At 42.9% G+C, this 22,500-nt stretch overlaps 1 protein-coding gene and 1 non-coding gene across 2 annotated transcripts in view; one reads left to right on the top strand and one right to left on the bottom strand.

The window, feature by feature from the left end:
* Window positions 1-4,050: 4,050 nt before the first annotated feature.
* trnat-cgu lies at window positions 4,051-4,122 on the bottom strand. Its single transcript has one exon. It is a non-coding gene; the product is annotated as a tRNA-Thr (tRNA).
* Window positions 4,123-12,930: 8,808 nt separating this feature from the next.
* The window catches only part of LOC121551698 (polycomb protein suz12-A), a 32,405-nt gene continuing 22,835 nt past the window's right edge, over window positions 12,931-22,500 (top strand). The window contains exons 1-5 of the mRNA XM_041864418.1: window positions 12,931-13,753; window positions 15,286-15,332; window positions 15,549-15,613; window positions 22,030-22,098; window positions 22,418-22,467. Coding sequence (XP_041720352.1) covers window positions 13,552-13,753; window positions 15,286-15,332; window positions 15,549-15,613; window positions 22,030-22,098; window positions 22,418-22,467 — 433 coding nt within the window. The 5' untranslated portion in view covers window positions 12,931-13,551. The remainder of the gene's footprint in view (window positions 13,754-15,285; window positions 15,333-15,548; window positions 15,614-22,029; window positions 22,099-22,417; window positions 22,468-22,500) is intronic.

Genomic DNA, 22,500 nt, shown 5'->3' with positions numbered 1-22,500 from the left:
TCTAATCTGGACAGGTGACAGCTACACAGAACTCATTGTACAGGTGTAAAAGTATAGTAATAAGCTTTGGACAAGTAAGCGTGAGGCAGCTTGATGTACACAGCCTGGACAGGACGCTAGTCTATAGCAGAGCCTTACCCCCAATCTGTCTCCTTAATGCTGAGTACCAAGCAGAGAGACACTGGGTCCCATTTCTTAGTATTTTGGTATGACTTTAGAGTCCATAGTGGTTACATATAATGATGAAAATAAGAAAATAGTCATTATTCAGAATAACAAAATAACATTATTCAGAAAAAAAAACTCCACACTCTCAAGGGAAATATGTTTGTTATCTAATTAGCATAATCTGATAAAGGAAAATTCAATTATAGGATTTTATTGTAAAATCTAAATGTAATTATTACATCCTTCTTCTTTTTTAACATCTCTACTACACTTGATGAAGTAAGACGAAGAATATGCCTTTCATAAAAAACTTTTCCAACAGGTCAAAGTTATTCCGTTTTTTTCCCTTCTGTTTACTGCACTAACATTCCAAACCAAAACCCTGTGTGGTTCATTGTTGTGATCCCTGGTCAGGGAACCGCTGGCCCTTTAAATAACCTACTGCACGTCCTCAAATCAACAACTACCTTGTGACAACTTCAGCTCAGTATATACTACATGGCACCCTATTCTCTGTAGTGCACTACTTTTGACCAGGGCGCATAGGGAATAGGGTGCCATTTGGGACGTATGGGCCCTGGTCAAAAGTAGTGCACTACATAGGGAATAGGGTGCTATTTGGGATTAACCATATGTCATCAAATCAACAACTTAGTCATATCCTCAGTATACGCCGACTGTATGAGTGACATCCTAATATTGGAGTTAATATAAGTCCATCACAAATCACACATTCGCTCAGCCTGCCCGTGGTAATCTATTTTAAAACGTGATTAATGTTAGTGAGAAAACATCCTGATGGGTTTAGCACCCTGCGTGCGCGGATGTGTGCGTGTGGAGGGTCTTATTGCAAATGAATCAAGTATTTCTAGGTGTGAGAACTATTGAGCTGTTGATGAGGATCAGACACAGATATAGTCACTGACGTTCTCAGCTAAACATTCAGGGCCTGGAGCAGTAGCACCACGTGGATACACACACACACACACACACACACACTAACATGCGCGTATACACACACACACACTCCTACGTGCACACACACACACACACACACACACACACACACACACACACACACACACACAGGAATTCACAAGTCAGACAGGAAAACATTTAGTGGGATTCTAGGTATCCTAGTATGCCATTTCCTGCCATTGTGCCCTTGAGCAAGGCACTTGACCCCTAAACTGCTCCAGGGGTGTCACATTGTGGCTATACAGATTCAGATGAACTGGGTGATCTTGCGGGCCAGAAACTGGGACTTTGTAGGCCAGTTGAGAGGAGCGTACACTAACTCACCTTGCCCACAAAGACCCACCCTCTGACACACCAGGAACAATGGAACAACGGCTAAAACATGGCTATTATTGACCCACACTAATGATCTATTTACTGAATTAAACTATGTAGATTATGTAGAAAACAGAAGGAAGGTAGGTGCTGCTAAGGTACACAATAGTAGGTTTTGGTAGACAGAAGATGCTGCTAAGGTACACAATAGTAGGTTTTGGTAGACAGAAGATGCTGCTAAGGTACACAATAGTAGGTTTTGGTAGACAGAAGATGCTGCTAAGGTACACAATAGTAAGTTTTGGTAGACAGAAGATGCTGCTATGGTACACAATAGTAGGTTTTGGTAGACAGAAGATGCTGCTAAGGTACACAATAGTAGGTTTTGGTAGACAGAAGATGCTGCTATGGTACACAATAGTAGGTTTTGGTAGACAGAAGGTGTTACTAAGGTACACAATAGTAGGTTTTGGTAGACAGAAGGTGCTCTTTGGTAAAAGGGGTAAATTGGTCTTCATAAAGAAAGGAGGTCCAAGGCACTCTTCATATAACTAATTAAAATGTATTTATTTGTATTGTATGTTCAATGGTAACAAAGATTAAAAACGTTGTTTAATCTTCGTTTTTAATCAGAGTTTTTAATCTTTGTTTCCATTGAACATGCCATACAAATAAAGGCATTTTAATTAGTTATATGAAGAGTGCCTTTTTTATATAGATTAATGCATATTTTTATATAGATTAATGCATATATAGATTATGCATTACTAGCTGTTTGGGGTTTTAGGCTGGGTTTCTGTACAGCACTTCGAGATATTAGCTGATGTAAGAAGGGCTATATAAAATAAAATTGATTGATTGATTGATGTATTTGTCTACTTTAATGTACTACTAAGACTTTATTTATTCATTCCAAATGGGTAAAAAAAAAAAAGCTGTAAAGTTGCTTTGAACGCAAAACTATTGTTGTGAAGCAAAGACAATTATCATTCTGCATTATGCTAATCTATCCACTGAAATGACCTTGTTGTCCTCAAGTGAACTGGCTTGCTCTCACACTTCAGCGTTCAGGTGAGAGAGAAATGTGCCTGTTCTCTTTGTAGCTCAGAAGTATTTAGGGTTAGGGTAAGGGAAAGAGTTAACTATAGTAATAAAAAAAAAACTTACCCATCATGTAGGCCTATTTATCTACATAGCTACAGTAGGCCACTGCACAGGTTGGGCACACTCTCCAAAGCGCACCGTTGGAACACGAGGGGATACTTCTTGAGTTCTTGAGCCCACGCCCAGGGTTCCCTTTCGCAATCTACCATATGACTTGAATGTTATGAGTAAAATCCTTTATGAAAAATGTCTGTGTCATCCTCCAAAAAAGCAGTTTTAATTGTCCACAGTCAGACACGAAACAGATTACAGAATGGCTTGTATCGGCATGGAACATAGGCCCATCTCTCCAAAGACAGTTGAATATCCTCCTAAAGTTATTCCTGACAAAAAAGCAGTAGGCTACCGTATGTCCCAGACCGGTAACGTTACCCGGGGGGAAATGAAGCCACCTGCTCTCTCTCTCTCTCTCTCTCTCTCTCTCTCTCTCTCTCTCTCTCTCTCTCTCTCCTCTCTCTCTCTCTCTCTCTCTCTCTCTCTCTCTGTGTGTGTGTGTGTGTGTGTGTGTACTGACCGGTCGTCCCGTGCAGCAGCCGGAGACAGTAGCCCAAACCTCGTGGCTCTGGCTGTGCTGAGTGGGCCGCGTGGTGCGAGCTTCTTCTTCAGGCCCTCCCTAAAATGGAATTCTAGAATTCTTGGTGGTGGTGACTAGGTAGTAGGTACGTCGAGCTCCATGCATGCGCCACTCCAGAAGAACACAATCCCGCGGTAGCAGCCTGACTAGTCCTGGAGACAGTTGAGATCTTGCAGTAACCATTGCCACCAAATGGAAAGGTTTGGCTCTGCACTCTCGTGCGTAAAAGTGTGGGGAATAACTATTGTACCTTCCTCCTCCAAAACAATCATCAGAACGACGAGGTTTTCCTATACCATAAGGATTTATCAAGTTTCTGAGTAAAATATAGCATTGGATTGAAAACAAGATCTATATTTACAAACATATATATTTACAAAGATAGACAAGAACTCAGTCTTTAGTTTAGTTTTCGTTTCTTTCATCCATGTGTCATTGTCTGGTGAGGGTTGTTCTCTCATATGATCTATCTGTATGTAAAATCTCAGTGGGCTACTTAACTGGTCTAACTATTGTAGTTGGAGCGCCGACTGGTGGTCATTAAGAGGGGCCTGCCAAATAAACTTCTAATAAAGTTTAAGATTTTTAGCTGTAAAACTGTTTTACCTTGATGTCTCCTAGATTTGTTTTAGCGATAAACCTGTTTTACCTTGATGTCTCCAATTTCTTGTCTTGATGAACACCATTTAAGTATGATAAGTCTTAGCATATAACTAGTGCATTGTTGAGATATAAACGTTTTATCAACACATTAACTTTATATTGAGTGAAATATATATCAAATATCACCATGAAGTATCACGTTGGAACTGTCGTGTTTAAAAATGTGTCCACCCTGGACTTTCTTTCCGAGGCACGGACGGGGATCGAGCCCGCGATCTTCGGTTTACGAGACCGACGCCTTACCACTTGGCCACCGCGCCCGGTAATAGTGCGACATAAAAAGATGAGCTTTCAAACCTTTTTTCTGCCAATTGACTGAATCTGATTGGATAATGTTATGGATGATACAGATACATTTATTGGTAGTAGCTAGGTTTTATGACGAACAATCTCAAACATACATGTCCAAACCAGACACACCATGTCATCTTCCAGTTGACCACATAGCTAAACTTAGCTAAAACCAACGTTGGTGGCTAGCTACTGGAAGTTAGCTACACAGGTCGTTTTCAAAATGTGACTTTAGCCACTAGAAAGCAAAATAGGATGATGATGCACGATAAGTATTACGTTTATTATCAGTAGTGATAGATTTTATGACGCTATTTAGAAGACGCCCTGCCCATGTGTTCCTGAATGTAGCACTGCACCCGGATGTAGTGGATGAGTAAACCAAGGATCATGTTGCTAGCCGGGTTTGGTATCTCGAGCATCAAACGTTATATGTTGATGATTATGTGATTTATAGCTAGATAGAGAACTTGGATGCAGATTGCGAGCTTGTCTCATTTTAACCTGTGCGCTTGGGTCATCTTGGTAAGTCCTAGGCATGTTCCTAGCTCAGCAAAGATGTAGCTAGTTAACTAAAAAATATATCTTAAACTAGCTAGCTGTGAATATGAGATCAGTACAGTACATCCAGTTCTGTACCTGTGTCATTGTCAAAAGTGGTCTCCAACGGTAGCAAATTCGTGGAATGTTGGTCGAATACATATGGGCCTAATAATCATCCTGGTCTGATGTTATGTGCACCGCACTGTAACAATGTAGCTAGTTGCAATGTTGTTAGCTAGCTAGCTACAATAACATTACAATATTGTTAGCTTTGTTTCAAAGCTCAGGCTAAGTTCCACATGTATGTTCCGTGGAACAAACAGTATATTCAGGATTCCCTGAATCATGGCAGTGAAATGTGTTATATAAGATCATAAGTGTGTGTGTGTTACACTTTTGACCGTGTTAGTTTTCATGTAGCTACAACAGAGTAGACTACCTATGCTACTTACCGTAACTGAACATCATATTCCGTTCTATATTCATAATATTGCATCTATATAACCTGTTAAAGCTACATTCCCAACCGTTCCCTTTGCAGGTGAGGAAGCGTAGAAATCAGGACTACTGCAGGAGTAACCCGGGAGAGGCTAGAGAGACCCTGAACTCTCACCCCTGTGACACCCCAGCCCTGTCCCAAGCCGTCCCTGACCTTCCACGCCTCCATGGCCCAGGTGTAGGCTAAACCCTTTGAAGCTGGAGAGACCCTGAACTCTCACCCCTGTGACACCCCTCGGTCCCCTCCCCAGCCTCAGCCCCTCTCTGACCCGCCACCATGCCCCTGATCGTGGATGCCGTGTGGGCCTTGTGGAGCATCGGGGCGGGGGTCTATGACTACTTCCACACCAGTGCCATGGAGGAACGCATCGGCAACCTGGAGAGCGTCCTCACCATCCACCAGTGTGTCATAGCAGCCCTGTCCGCAGGCCTCGTCCTCCTCATGACCTACATACTGTGGAGAAAACACTGAAGCCATGGTCGTATTCAGTTGGTGAGATGGCCCCGGGGTGAGGTTTCCCCTAGGTACAGATCTTGGATCATTTCCCCCTCCCCCAATCCTATCCGTAACCAGTAGTGGGGAAAATGCTAAACTGAGCCAAGATCAGCATCTAGGGGCAACTTCACAATACTCCAGGGGAGATGGGACGGTCCTAGAGACTCCAGGGGAGATGGGACGGTCCTAGATACTCCAGACCTAAGGACTGCATTGCGGCTAACATCAGCTACTCACCAGACTAACAGCCAGTCCCAAATCACTCCCTAACCCTCCCCCCATTGTCTTATGTCAGTGCAATGACTGTCAGTTTAGGGATGGGTATCGTGTAGGAGTGACGCCACCTAGCATAAGACAATGACCTTGGCCCTAACCCTTTGGTGTTTGCAGATCTGAAGGGTCTTGATAGGTATAAGCAGTGTAATGCTGGATCATCACATCACTACTACTACTGGAGCTCAACAGACAGTCTGAAATCCCTCCCTGGTCCTTCCCGTCGGCCCTGACCCTCAAATGAAGGGTCTGGATGGGTATGACAACTGGAGAGGTGTGGTAGCGCAGTGTTGGATCAGGATTCTGTTTCAACCACGCACTACTATTGAAGACGAGCTCAAGAGACCATGAGGAGTTGCTTGTGGAAGCTTCCTGGTGGAAAGTAGCCCTGATATACAGTCCCAGGTCTCTATCAGCGCTTGCTGGAGTTGGAGTAGGCTGGCGTTGCCGTCCCTCCCAAGTCTCGTTCGTCGCTCTGTTGTTACTTGGAACGGGAGCGAGAGGAAGTCTGGGAGCTGAGGGTAGCTGGAGAGGGGCTCTTCAGTCTGAGAGCTGAGGGTAGCTGGAGAGGGGCTCTTCAGTTTGAGGGTAGCTGGAGAGGGGCTCTTCAGTCTGGGAGCTGAGGGTAGCTGGAGAGGGGCTCTTCAGTCTGAGGGTAGCTGGAGAGGGGCTCTTCAGTCTGAGGGTAGCTGGAGAGGGACTCTTCAGTCTGGGAGCTGAGGGTAGCTGGAGAGGGGCTCTTCAGTCTGGGAGCTGAGGGTAGCTGGAGAGGAGCTATTCAGTCTGGGAGCTGAGGGTAGCTGGAGAGGGGCTCTTCAGTCTGAGGGTAGCTGGAGAGGGGCTCTTAAGTCTGGGAGCTGAGGGTAGCTGGAGAGGAGCTCTTCAGTCTGGGAGCTGAGGGTAGCTGGAGAGGGGCTCTTCAGTCTGGGAGCTGAGGGTAGCTGGAGAGGGGCTCTTCAGTCAGAGGGTAGCTGGAGTGGGGCTCTTCAGTCTGGGAGCTGAGGGTAGCTGGAGAGGAGCTCTTCAGTCTGGGAGCTGAGGGTAGCTGGAGAGGGGCTCTTCAGTCTGGGAGCTGAGGGTAGCTGGAGAGGAGCTCTTCAGTCTGGGAGCTGAGGGTAGCTGGAGAGGGGCTCTTCAGTCTGGGAGCTGAGGGTAGCTGGAGAGGGGCTCTTCAGTCTGAGAGCTTGAGGGCCATATATGTTTGTGCTATCATGTCAACTCCATGTTTGGCATGGCAAGCAGTTGACATGATAGCACAAACAGATCTGGGACCAGTCTATCATGACTGGCAGTGATCAGAAAACACTATTTTGCTACTGTGTGGATACTGACTTCAAGCCTGGTACCAGATCTGTTTGTGCTGTCCTGCCAACAATGACCATAGGAGTGGGTAAGACCGTACAAACAAATCAAGGACCAGGCTAACTCACTCCACTTGTTTGATTTTAAACTATCATCCATTAAATGTGATTGACTCATTTTGGTACTTTATATTGCCGAAAGGGATTTGAGAAACATGGCTTCCGTCCATGTCACTGCAGAGTTAGCCTAAATACTAATGACACTGTTGGGACTAAACATTATGGACCGTTTTCCCGGACACAGATTTAGCCTAGTCCTAGAATAAAAAGCATGGTCAATGGAGAATCTCCATTTAAAAGTGTGTTTTTTTAGCCCAGGACTAGGCTTAAACTGTCTGTGAAACCTTCCCTGTAAGAGAAAGATAACACCTTTTAAGTTACTGTCTAGGTCAGGGTTGCCCAACCCTGTTCCTGGAGAGCTACCCTCCTGTAGGTTTTAACTCCAACTCTGTTCCTGGAGAGCTACCCTCCTGTAGGTTTTCGCTCCAACCCCAGGTGTTACTAGCCTGATTCATCTTATCAACCTGCTAATTATTAGAATCAGGTGTGCTAGATTAGGGTTGGAGCAAAAACCTACAGGACGGTAGTTCTCCAGGAACAGGGTTGGAGTTAAAACCTACAGGACGGTAGTTCTCCAGGAACAGGGTTGGGCAGTCCTGGTCTAGGTTAACATTTTTACATGTTTCCATGTCGATGACACCTTAACGGTTTTCTCTGTATTTGTACGTCATAACATATATTTTGAAATCATGCTTTTATCATTGTTGGATCTGTTACCTGTCTTGACTATTATCCTGACCGTTGGCCATTGTTGTCGACTCAAGCACTACTGTGGGGATTTTGCTGAATCACTACCTTGTTGTGGTTTCTATGGGAACAAAAAGTATTAATGTCAGGTTAATAAATAATGTGATTAACTCTGCACTATTCTTTCCTCCTTACTGTATTTCAACTATTAGCTTATGTACAAACTATGATATGATTTAGTCTACTGTTAGTTTATTATGTACAAACTATGATTTGTAATTCCCTTGAAAGTTGGTTGTAATCTCAACCAGTTTTGATCACTGAGATACTGACAAGTAGGTCCTGTAGGTTTTAACTCCAACCCTGTTCCTGGAGAACTACCGTCCTGTAGGTTTTAACTCCAACCCTGTTCCTGGAGAACTACCCTCCTGTAGGTTTTAACTCCAACCCTGTTCCTGGAGAACTACCCTCCTGTAGGTTTTAACTCCAACCCTAATCTAGCACACCTTATTCTAATAATTAGCTGGTTGATAAGCTGAATCAGGTTAGTTACAACTGGGTTTGGAGCGAAAACCTACAGGAGGGTAGCTCTCCAGGAACAGGGTTGGAGACCTCTGTCATAATCTCACATGACTCCTGCTTCCAACATAAACATCATGATCCTAGTCCCAAATGGTACCCTATTCCCTACATAGTGTACTACTGTTGACCAGATCCCTTTGGGTCATGGTCAAAAGTAGTGCACTATATAAGGAATAGGGTACCATTTGGGACGGAGCCATGTACTCCTGGAATGGCCACAGATTGATATCGTCCATCCAGGTCAAAGATTCTTCTTCTCTTTGCCCTCTTGATTCGTATCAGGGATTGAGAACGTCAGGAAGACTGCTTCTTCCTTCCGTAGAAACTGAACTTGCCCGGGTTTGCTGCTTCTATGGCGCCTGCCCTGAATATATCATCAGGCCAAATTGCTGAATAAATCTCTCTTTCTCTGTCATTATACTAGGCTATTTGCTCAGCTGTGCCTATCCCCGCCCTCATTATGTTTGTTGGTCAGTCCATTCCTATTAGTACCGTACTCTTCACTTCCACATTGCTGAGATACACTCCGTTTATTAGGTTCACCCATCTAGTACCGGGTCGGACCAACCTTTGCCTCCAGAACAGCCGGAATTCTTCGGGACATGGATTCTACAAGGTGTGGCGTTCAAACGTTGCTCAATTGGTATCAAGGGACCCTAACGTGTGCCGGGAAAATATTCCCCTCACCATTACACCACCGCCACCAGCCTGTACCGTTGACACCAGGCAGGATGGGGCCATGGACTCATGCGGCTTATGCTAAATCCTGACTCTGACATCAACAGGAACCAGGATTCATCGGACCAGGCGAAGGTTTTCCACTCCTCAATTGTCCAGTGTTGGTGATCGTGTGCCCACTGGAGACGGTTCTTCTTGTTTTTAGCTGATAGGAGTGGAACCCGGTGTGGTCGTCTGCTGCAATAGCCAATCCGTGACAAGGACAGTTCTGCACACCACTGTTGTACTGCGCCATTATTTGCCTGTTTGTGGCCTGCCTGTTAGCTTGCACGATTCTTGCCACTCTCCTTCGCCCTGTCTCATCAACGAGCTGTTTTCTCCCACAGGACTGCCGCTGCACCATTCTCTGTAAACCCTAGACACTGTTGTGCGTGGGAAAACCCAGGAACAGAGAGCGAGTGCAGTGGGAATCACAAGAATCTTGACATCCGAAGTGTCGTTTTTTGAACTTCATTAAGGGAGTAATCTCTGGGGTGTCGATGGAAGTTGAGGTGAAATACCTAAGGGAGAGAATAGCAGGTGTGGTTAGTGCCCGGCCTGACCAGAATGGTGAAAGGGAAAAAAGTATGTTGGTTCTTTAGTTTTTTGACAAAGAACACCTCCCTACCAATGGAGGTTGGTGGCACCTTAATTGGGGAGGACGGGCTCATGGTAATGTCTGGGGCGGAATCGTATCAAACACATGGTTTGATGCCATTCCATTCGCTCCGTTCCAGCCGTTATTACGAGTCGTCCTCCCCTCAGCAGCCTCCACTGCTCCCTACACATTTAAAGCAAAGGTAAGGTAAGACCATTCCTCCACAAAATGCTACAATGTAAAAACTGTAAAGGATTTGGCCATGTGACAAATGTGGTGGAGATCATGATCCAGAGTTCTTGGAGTGCCCTGAAAGGGTGAAGGAAGTTGAGCTGGCGAAAGTCAGGACGGTCCATCAGATCTCCTATGTGGAGGCAACCAAAAGTGTTGAGAAAGCAAGTGACAGTGTTGGAAGATATGATCGCGGATGCAACACAACGCGTGTGACAAGCAAGATAACCGTTTATTGCATCTGTTATTAACTGTATGGCACAAGTATCAAAGAAATCGAAGAAGTTGGACATTGTGGCTGCAGCTGAAAAGTATCTGGAACTTCAGGAGTTTACAGCGGAAGGTCTGCAAGGGGTTTTGGCAATGGAAGATGTGCCACCTTCCCAGGCTCCTGAGCCTGAGTTTGGATTGGATATGGCGGTTTTGTTTTAACAGAATAAATAATATGTATTTTTTGGTAGTCTGTATGGATCTCTCCCCCCCCCCCCAACATTACAATGTTCCCATTTTTGGGTTATTTTTGTTTTCATCCCGCACAGTAATACACTTCCAATAAACATAAAGAAAAAGAAGTAGCGCGTGTGCGTCACTAGTTAACACAGCCACAAGGTAAGAAGGCCCGCCTACTCGAGCAATCAGGTGAGGGAGTGTGATGACGTGAATGCCGACCGGCTTGCAGGAGCAGAAAAGAGACCTGTATTTCTTTTATCCAGTGATCCATCAATGATTTGGTTATTTATTAGATATAATAAAACCAACCGTTCTAAATGCAAAGTTGTAATCGGATGTCTTATTCAAACTCAGTTTGCAGGTTTATCATGATGTTTTCCCTTACTTGTCTTAACCCAAAATAGGTTTACTCCAATATCTGCATTGTTTTTAAAATGGCACGTAAACAAACAAATTGACACATCTTGATTTTAGATGTTTATTTTCAAAGTCCACAAGTAATCCACGAGTAAAATGTTCACCGTTTCACAGAAATGGTCACAGAAATTTCTATTTTTGAAATTGGCTGATTTAAGATGAAAATGTCCACACTGTTACTTTTTTTTTTTGGGCATCCAGGCACTTACTATAGTAATTTATTTAACTTAACATAGCCTTGCAATCCATATTTCTGGTATTTTGTACCAGTTTCCAAAGGCATGGTCTTCAAGCTATGGAAGATGGCAAAACATTTAGTTAAAATAATAATTGATTGGGGACTTACATGACACTTTTATAGACACCCAAGGCTCTTTATAGTGTATGGGGAAACTCACCACCCTAACCCCACTTACATACTCTTTATTTGATTTGATTGGCCCATCCACCCACCTCTTCGGAGGACAAAAGTAACTTTGTTTTCCTTTTTTTTTTTTTTTTTACAGATGTTTTGTGACATATACATTATTCATACACTTTACATACATGGTACTATTATACAAAGTATTACATGATAGGAATACAGTTTGCTATACACATTACACATAAAATACTTTCTGACGGCGCTTTGTGCCCACAACTTGAAATTGTAGGCTATAAAATAAATAGAGTTGCACGCTCTATATACAAGCTCCGAGTAATGTATTGGGTAAACCGCCTACGTTTCGGCATCACAGTGCCTTCTTGAAATGGAACACCATTTAATGGGAGACTTTTACTCTCCCAACTAAGTTGTTTTCCCTGCCAAAATAATAATAATATGCCATTTAGCAAAAGCTTTTATCCAACGCGACTTTTTGTGTATGGGTGGTCCCGGGGATCGAACCCACTACCTTGGCGTTACAAGCGCCGTGCTCTACCAGCTGAGTAACAACAGATGTGCAGGTATAATATATTACTATTAAAATGAAAGGCTTGTAGGCATAGCTGCAGGAAATAGGGGTGCTGGGGATGCTGCAGAACCCCCTGATAAATCACACATTTAAAAAGTATTAATATATAAAGAAATTGTGCACTAGGCCTTTATTATTCCTGTATGAGCAGAGAAAAATACTCCTCAAAAACAACAACCTCTAGGGGACACCTTACACTGTAGTTAGGCCCTGTAGCTCAGTTGGTAGAGCATGGCTCTTGCAACTCCAGGGTTGTGGGTTTGTTTGTTGTGGGGGGGCAGTATGAAAATGTATGCATTCCCTAACTGTAAGTCGCTCTGGATAAGAGCGTCTGCTAAATGACTAAAATGTAAATGTTAGGAGTTTTTCATGTAGCATCACCTGAACAGTAGCTCAGCAGATGGAGTTGGGGTCTCAGGGACCAGAACCAGGGAAAGGGGTCGAATCCCAGAGAAGGCATATTATTTAGAAAATTGTTTTATGTGACACCACACTTTCAGCACATTGTTGTTCAAACAATTATTTTTATTATTATTATTATTATTTATGTGAATTTTAGTGACGTTGCCAACTGGGACCTCGGGAAAAATCGCTTTGAACGGTCATCCAACTCGGAATTCCAAGTCGGAAACTCTGGCCTTTCTAGAGCTCCGACTTTCCGACCCGAAGATCACTGACATCATTTGACCTCGTTCTTTTCCGAGTTCCCAGTTGTCTTGAAAGCACCATTGGGTCCTCAAACTCGAAAATGAGGCGTTTCCCGCAAAAACGGAATATGAGTGATCACTTGTCTGATTGGTTCGGTAGGCGGGCCTTCTGACTTTGTGGCTGTGGTAACTAGTGACGACTGCGCGTGAGCGGCAAAAGCTTCTCTACCGAACGTCATCCGCAGACCCGTGATGATTCGCACCAATCACAACTCTCACTTCTCTAAACAACGCCTCTAATTCGGCTAGGATATGTGGGGGCGGTTGCTTTTAAGTCACCGTTTGAATTGTTGAGTTCAGGGAGTTTATGCCTATGTGAAAAAAAAAAAAAAGAAACGGTCAATTTGACTATTCCGTAGATGCTCTCATGAAAATTGCACTAAATGGTTCATTTGCGTAGAGTTTTGTAGCTTTACCAAGCCGACATAGCATTCTTTCATGACATCTTTCGAACTCACCTTATTTGCTGTGATATCTACAGCATAACTAGCTAACGTTAGCTATTTGATGTTCAGTAGGAAACATAGCTAGGTGGACGTGCCAGGTGCTTGCTAACTTCTCTCATTTCCTTGCGATTTAATCGAATTTGTTTCTCGGAAAAACTGTTTTCTAGCCAATCAACAACTGTAGCTGACAAACAATGCATTGATACAACAAGTCTAATGTTAATTCAATGAAATTGACAAGAAGAAGATAGCTGGCTAATATCGGCTGGCTAGCTTCAGCTTGCTCGTTGTTGGTGCTCTCTTTGTTTTGACAAAGGACTTGAGTTTCTATATTTTTTATATTTGGAATACACCTGTGACACTTTTTATTTCCTGGGCCATGGCTCCCCAGAAGCACGGTTCTTCTGGCGGCGACAACAACGTATCGGGTCCCGTTGTGGGCTATTGTGGTACCGGTGGCGGCAGAGCGAACGGCAGTGTCTACGGCCACCAAACAACTGCAGTTGTGGTGCCCGCAGCCAAGAAACCGAAAATGGAACTGGTTCAAGCCGACCATGAGTTGTTCTTGCAGGCATTTGAAAGTGAGTTGCTGTCATTGTCGTCGTATAATGTTGTTGCATGATTAATCTTTATATAGCTAGATTGCTTGTAAATACCAATCTACTATATAACCATCTCTATTTAATCTAGCCTATATAGAAGTGTCCCTTGTGATTGTGAGCCATCATTATTTCAACAAAATTATAACTACATTTCACCAGAAAGACGTCAAGTTAAAAGCATCTGACAACATGATCATTATACTGAGAAATCGGATCCTATTTTAGATTTGTAGCTAGATAATTTATTCTACCACGTGCTTGCTTACTTCCTCATCTGAAGAGATGACATGTGCCAGAACTACTTTAAGAAATGAGCATGTGCTGCATTTGAAATATGTTTGACAACATGTGAAGAGTCTATATTTGTGAAAAATTAAGGTGTGTGTGTATATACGTTTGATACAACAATTTCCCATCCTAAAAATTATGAATAAGCAAAGGCTTTGATTTACATTTTAGTCATTTAGTAGACGCTCTGGGACTTACAGTTAGTGAGTGCATAAATTGTTTCATACTGGCCCCCCGTGGGAAACGAACCCACAACCCTGGCGTTGCAAGCGCCATGCTCTACCAACTGAACTACACGGGGATTTCTGGTAAAACAGATAGAAAAGGGGTCTTAGAAAACGTCTACCAGAAAAAGTCTTAAGGTATTAGAAATGCATTAAAACACAATAATGTTGAAGTAAAGGCCCCTGCCAACTAATATCAACACTTATATTTAGTTTTGGAGAAATGTTTCTGCCTTCTGTAAGTTTAAGAAACATTGCCTTGTGCCATGAAATTCCGTTACCAAAAACCCACACATCAATTAGTTAGTGTTAATTATTAAGTGATTAAAACTCGAAATTCCGTTATCAAATCGGTAACAGAATTTCAGAAAAATCGGTCACGGAATTTATGCAATTGAATTGGCTACAATGGGAAATCAAAGTAGTCACAAACCACAGTTGGATTCACAAGTTTAGACAGCACATTACAGCACAGTAGAGTACAGGAAAGAGAAGTATAGTTCTGTACAGTAGAGTTTAGTACGGTATACAGTAGAGCACACAAGTTGAGTACACTATACTGTACTGAACTATACAGAACTATACTGTACTGTACTATACAGAACTATACTGTACTGAACTATACTGAACTATACTCTACTATACTGAACTATACTCTTATGTACTTGTACTGAACTATACTCTATGAAACTATACTGTACTGAACTCTACTCTACTGAACTATACTATACTGAACTATACTCTACTGTACTGAACTGTACTCTATTGTACTGAACTCTACTCTACTTTACTGCACTGTACTCTACTATACGAGAATAATATTGTTGTCAATGTAAAGTAATTTACCGTAAGATAATGAATGTTAAACCAGTGTCTGTTTTTGGAGCCAACAATAATTGCCCCTCTAGGATAAATAGTCTGTTGCCTAAGTATAATGTTATTGTCAATGTAATTTACTGTGAAGTTAATGAATGTTGAACCAGTCTATTGTGTTTCCAGAACCGACCCAGGTCTACAGGTTTCTCAGAACCAGGAACTTGATAGCGGTACGTTGGAAGCCTTCTCAGCACCTGTCATTCTTTACTGTCTGTGGCCTCTAATGGTGTGCCTGTTTGAAGATGGTAAAGATTTGATGCACTGCACACTTCCACTAGATATCATTTCCTTCTTTTTGGCATTGACAACCTGTTGCGACATTTCTGTCAAGGTGCAGAAGATGCATGTGCAGATTTCTAATCGTTTTTTCCTGTGTTGGTTTTCAGCCCATATTTTTGCACAGAACCCTCACCTACATGTCCCACAGAAACTCAAGAACAAACGCCAAAAGGTAAAAACCTGAATGAAGGTGTTGATTATAACTGTTGAATGGTTTTTAAAAGGTCCATTGATATGTTAGGCATTCTCAGCATACTGATGGACCCAGTTAGATGAGTCCCAGTCTTCAAATAGCCTACATGAGCAGCAGAATGGAAAACCTAAAGCTTTTAGTACTAAGACCTGTTCGTGTGTACCAGTGACGTAATTACAGTAAACCCGACGACCCCAGAAACTGAAGAGTTGGTAGGGTTAAACCCTGTTGGATTACAGCAGGGGAGAGTGTGTGTGGTTCAGTATGCTGTTATCTTAGCACAGGGCCTACAGCCATGGGGCTGCATAGTGTAGGAGGGGGCAGCCCCTGCTATTTCACTGAGTGACGTAATGTATACAGTTGAAGTCGGAAGTTTACATACACTTAGGTTGGAGTTATTTAAAACTCGTTTTTCAACCACTCCAAACATTTCTTGTTAACAAACTATAGTTTTGGCAAGTCGGTTAGGACAGCTACTTTGTGCATGACACAAGTAATTTTTCCAAAAATTGTTTACAGACAGATTGTTTCACTTACACAGTGAGGGAAAAAAGTATTTGATCCCCTGCTGATTTTGTACGTTTGCCCACTGACAAAGACATGATCAGTCTATAATTTTAATGGTAGATTTATTTGAACAGTGAGAGACAGAATAACAACAAAAAAATCCAGACAAACGCATGTCAAAAATGTTATAAATTGATTTGCATTTTAATGAGGGAAATAAGTATTTGACCCCTCTGCAAAACATGACTTAGTACTTGGTGGCAAAACCCTTGTTGGCAATCACAGAGCTCAGACGTTTCTTGTAGTTGGCCACCAGGTTTGCACACATCTCAGGAGGGATTTTGTTCCACTCCTCTTTGCAGATCTTCTCCAAGTCATTAAGGTTTCGAGGCTGACGTTTGGCAACTCGAACCTTCAGCTCCCTCCACAGATATTCTATGGGATTAAGGTCTGGAGACTGGCTAGGCCACTCCAGGACCTTAATGTGCTTCTTCTTGAGCCACTCCTTTGTTGCCTTGGCCGTGTGTTTTGGGTCATTGTCATGCTGGAATAACCATCCACAACCCATTTTCAATGCCATGGCTGAGGGAAGGAGGTTCTCACCCAAGAATTGACGGTACATGGCCCCGTCCATCGTCCCTTTGATGCGGTGAAGTTGTCCTGTCCCCTTAGCAGAAAAACACCCCCAAAGCATAATGTTTCCACCTCCATGTTTGACGGTGGGGATGGTGTTCTTGGGGTCATAGGCAGCATTCCTCCTCCTCCAAACACGGCGAGTTGAGTTGATGCCAAAGAGCTCCATTTTGGTCTCATCTGACCACAACACTTTCACCCAGTTCTCCTCTGAATCATTCAGATGTTCATTGGCAAACTTCAGACGGGCCTGTATATGTGCTTTCTTGAGCAGGGGGACCTTGCGGGCGCTGCAGGATTTCAGTCCTTCACGGCGTAGTGTGTTACCAATTGTTTTCTTGGTGACTATGGTTCCAGCTGCCTTGAGATCATTGACAAGATCCTCCCGTGTAGTTCTGGGCTGATTCCTCACCGTTCTCATGATCAATGCAACTCCACAAGGTGAGATCTTGCATGGAGCCCCAGGCCGAGGGAGATTGAGAGTTATTTTGTGTTTCTTCCATTTGCAAATAATCGCACCAACTGTTGTCACCTTCTCACCAAGCTGCTTGGCGATGGTCTTGTAGCCCATTCCAGCCTTGTGTAGGTCTACAATCTTGTCCCTGACATCCTTGGAGAGCTCTTTGGTTTTGGCCATGGTGGAGAGTTTGGAATCTGATTGATCGATTGCGTCTGTGGACAGGTGTGTTTTATACAGGTAACAAACTGAGATTAGGAGCACTCCCTTTAAGAGTGTGCTCCTAATCTCAGCTCGTTACCTGTATAAAAGACACCTGGGAGCCAGAAATCTTTCTGATTGAGAGGGGGTCAAATACTTATTTCCTTCACTAAAATGCAAATCAACATTTTTGACATGCGTTTTTCTGGATTTTGTTGTTATTCAGTCTCTCACTGTTCAAATAAACCTACCATTAAAATTATAGACTGATAATTTCTTTGTCAGTGGGCAAACGTACAAAATCAGCAGGGGATCAAATAATTTTTTCCCTCACTGTAATTCACTGGATCACAATTCCAGTGGGTCAGAAGTTTACATACACTAAGTTGACTGTGCTTTTAAACAGCTTGGAAAATTCCAGAAAATGATGTCATGGCTTTAGAAGCTTCTGATAGGCTAATTGACATAATTTGAGTCGATTGGAGGTGTACCTGTGGATGTATTTCAAGGCATACCTTCAAACTCAGTGCCTCTTTGCTTGACATCATGGGAAAATCAAAAGAAATCAGCCAAGACTTCAGAAAAGAAATTGTAGACCTCCACAAGTCTGGTTCATCCATGGGAGCAATTTCCAAATGCCAGAAGGTACCACGTTCATCTGTACAAACAATAGTACGCAAGTATAAAAACCATGGGACCACGCAGCTGTCATACTGCTCAGGAAGGAGATGCGTTCTGTCCTAGAGATTAAAGTACTTTGGTGCGAAAAGTGCAAATCAATCCCAGAACAACAGCAAAGGACCATGTGAAGATGCTGGAGTAAACAGGTACAAAAGTATTTATATCCACAGTAAAATGAGTCCTATATCGACATAACCTGAAAGGCCGCTCAGCAAGGAAGAAGCCACTGCTCCAAAACCGCCATAAAAAAGCCAGACTACGGTTTCAACTGCACATGGGGACAAAGATCGTACTTTTTGGAGAAATGTCCTCTGGTCTGATGAAACAAAAATAGAACTGTTTGGCCATAATGACCATCGTTGTGTTTCGAGGAAAAGGGGGGAAGCTTGCAAGCCGAAGAACACCATCCCAACCGTGAAGCACAGGGGTGGCAGCATCATAATATGCCATTTAGCAGACGCTTTTATCCAAAGCGACTTACAGTCATGCGTGCATACATTATTTTTTTTGTGTATGGGTGGTCCCGGGGATCGATCCCACTACCTTGGCGTTACAAGCGCCGTGCTCTACCAGCTGAGCTACAGAGGACCATCATGCTGTGGGGGTGCTTTGCTGCAGGAGGGACTGGTGCACTTCACAAAATAGATGGCATCATGAGGAAGGAAAATTATGTGGATATATTGAAGCAACATCTCAAGACATCAGTCAGGAAGTTAAAGCTTGGTCGCAAATGGGTCTTCCAAATGGACAATGACCCCAAGCATACTTCCAAAGTTGTGGCAAAATGGCTTAAGGACAACAAAGTCAAGGTATTGGAGTGGCCATCACAAAGCCCTGACCTCAATCCTATAGAAGATTTGTGGGCAGAATTGAAAAAGCGTGTGCGAGCAAGGAGGCCTACAAACCTGACTCAGTTACACCAGCTCTGTCAGGAGGAATGGGCCAAAATTCCCCCAACTTATTGTGGAAAGCTTGTGGAAGGCTACCCGACACGTTTGACCCAAGTTAAACAATTTAAAGGCAATGCTACCAAATACTAATTGAGTGTATGTAAACTTCTGACCCACTGGGAATGTGATGAAAGAAATAAAAGCTGAAATAAATCATTCTCTCTACAATTATTCTGACATTTCACATTCTTAAAATAAAGTGTTGATCCTAACTGACCTAAGACAGGGAATCTTTACTAGGATTAAATGTCAGGAATTTTGAAAAACTGAGTTTAAATGTATTTGGCTAAGGTGTATGTAAACGTCCGACTTCAACTGTACATTATCTGTGTGTCTATGGATTGGTCAACAGTGCAGGCAACTGTCAACTGACTGATCTACAAATCACCTTGCATCATATAACTACTCATTATTATTATTAGTAGATCAGTCAGTCACAATTTACCATAATGCATCATCACAGATTTGATGCTCTTGAAAACAGTGATCACTGTGGGAATTGAAAACAACAGTTGAAAAACAACCTTGTTGCTAGCACTGCACTCTTCCTAATTGAGCCACACAGGACCATTTGTCTGCTGTAATGAGACGTAGTACGTGTTGGCTAATGGCTATATGAGTGGCCAGATATCTTTCTCTATGTAAATGAGAAATGGTACGTTTAGTTATCTTAGCTGTTTTGCATATCGGTTGATTATAATGATATCTGGGGCCCTGAGTTCTTCTTGATTATAGTGATATCTGGGGCCCTGAGTTCTTCTTGATTATAGTGATATCTGGGGCCCTGAGTTCTTCTTGATTATAGTGATATCTGGGGCCCTGAGTTCTTCTTGATTATAGTGATATCTGGGGCCCTGAGTTCTTCTTGATTATAGTGATATCTGGGGCCCTGAGTTCTTCTTGATTATAGTGATATCTAGAATCAAATGTTTTTCCTCTACGATGCGAAACGTAACCTACCGGCTGTATTTCTGCCCAACGTGAACGGCAATAGTGCAAGATATATACATGAAAACATGAAATGACACCGGGAATCGATAGAACATCGCTCAAAAAACAAAATAACTTTCCAAATAGGTGAATCTTTCCTTTAATCCTTTACACTGGTGGGAATTGGCCTATATGGATAGGGAGGCTAAATTGAAATGTTTCTTACAGAATAAATATGAAAAGTGTATGCATAACCATGGCAGAAATGGAAAGGGAACAGTTGGGAGGTTCTGGGAAAATGATTAGACCAAAGTTGAGGACACAACAGCTCACCTGACACAAGACTGAATCCAAACATTACACTGGTGATTTTATGTGCATTTTACATTTACTTTTGTTATCTGTTGATAATGAAATCTGAAATAGTCTGGATACATTCAGTAACATGATAATATTCCTGGGAAATGTGTTGCAGGTGCAACATAATACCAACATGTGTAAAGGATTTGAGTGAGAGGACTAACTGGTGTCTCCAAGTGGCCACACACCTCTCCAAAGGGTTCTCAGTTCCTAACTAATTCTAATGCACTTTTATGACTCAGTCTTCAACTATAAGGTGCTGTTTTGAGCTCTCCTAGCTGTGCTGGTGAGGAACTAGAGCAAGGACACTTGTAGTAGTTTTCTTTTGGAACACAGCCCTGCATCCCCGCCTTTACACAATTACTGTTGTTGTTTACGCAATTCAAAAATGGTCCATTAATAAATCCCAATCTGGGTCAGGTGGGCATCATTTGAAAGCTTGTTCTATTGCCAACATGACTAGCTAAGTTATAAACTACGATATTACAGTGTTAGGCTTTCACAAGGTAATTCAGGGAAACAGATGGTCATTTTGGTTGGCATAGAAAGGAGTCCTGAGCTCATTCAGGTGGGTGTGCCGAGGATAATGTTCTTCACAGTAGACAAACCGGCTCGTTCTGTTCAGAACAACCCAGGGTATAACGCCATGTCATCTTGATCTTTACATCAAACGTAGTGATCATAAACGTTGACACTGTATATGACATGAGTTGTATGATATGGAAATGTCAAGTGGAAATGTGGGTGTTTGGCTGCTGGTATGACATCAAAGCAGTATTTACTATAGTCCTCAACGTCTCCTCTTTCTAAATACGTAGAGTCCTCTTCATTTACAGCATTTCCCTCACTCAGTCAACAACATTAGCGGGAGGGATGGGGGGGCAACTTGTTGTCACGTGCGGTGCTGAAGTTCAGAACGGCTGTCAGTCAAAACCCATACAGAGCTGTGAAGCTCAGCCAGAGGTCTGACGTCATGTATAGCATGTTACTGTACAGCCACTGAGCTCTGACGTCATGTATAGCATGTTACTGTACAGCCACTGAGCTCTGACGTCATGTATAGCATGTTACTGTACAGCCGCTGAGCTCTGACGTCATGTATAGCATGTTACTGTACAGCCACTGAGCTCTGACGTCATGTATAGCATGTTACTGCACAGCTGCTGAGCTCTGACGTCATGTATAGCATGTTACTGTCCAGCCGCTGAGCTCTGACGTCATGTATAGCATGTTACTGTACAGCCACTGAGCTCTGACGTCATGTATAGCATGTTACTGTACAGCCGCTGTGTTCCAATTTAGATGCTTATCAGTGTCCAAATCTGCCATTTTCAACCTGTATACGGGTACGAGTTTAAAGCCCTACACAGCCCAGTTTCTCCATTGGGTTGAATACATCCTCACTTTTTAAATGATATTTATCTGCATTTAATGGTGATGTGTGTTCTGATTCTCCCACTTGTGCACTCCCTGTCATGGTTTTCAAATCATTGGATGGTTGTAGGAGCACTGGGTGGGGCAGTTTCCAACATGGTTAAATCCTTGACGGGGAGTATGCAAGACAAGTGCATACTTTGGGAGAAGTGTAGTGAAGGAGGTTCAAGCCTCAGAAGTGCAGTCTAAATCCCCAGTGTGTCCTGTCTCTATTAACCCTGAGGGTTCTCTGGGGGGGTCAGGAAGTCCTCCAGGGTGGATCACCTGCTGTACAGAGTGGAGAAGAAGAGGGCTGAGCAGAGGGCACACAGGTAAACACACACAGACCCCTTCACTATCTTCTGGTCTTTTTCCATTAGTCCACTGTTGATACGGTGATGATGTGGCAATGCTACACTTTGCTTCTTGAACGTTCTAGGCCTATATCCTGAACTTGACCGTTGACATGCAAAAAATGTTGGGGCTGTATCAATGGGTAAAATACCAAAATATCGTTTTTGAGTGGATTATTCCTTGAACTCCAAAAGGTGCTTGATATCGATAGTCCCAAAAAAGCCATTCACACCTGAAAGAATCAGATCTAAGCTCTTTTTTGTAACTCTTTGGTAACTCTTTCATAACTTTCCCCAGCCTGGCTTCACACCTACAACTCACCTTCACTGGGTTCTTTCATAAAGTTGGTAAGTGTTTAACTTGATGTTTGCAGGGAGGAT

Source organism: Coregonus clupeaformis, chromosome 35, assembly GCF_020615455.1.
Source record: "Coregonus clupeaformis isolate EN_2021a chromosome 35, ASM2061545v1, whole genome shotgun sequence".
Taxonomy (NCBI): domain Eukaryota; kingdom Metazoa; phylum Chordata; class Actinopteri; order Salmoniformes; family Salmonidae; genus Coregonus; species Coregonus clupeaformis.
The sequence above is the reverse complement of the archived record's forward strand: the minus strand, read 5'-3'. Positions and strand labels throughout refer to the sequence as shown.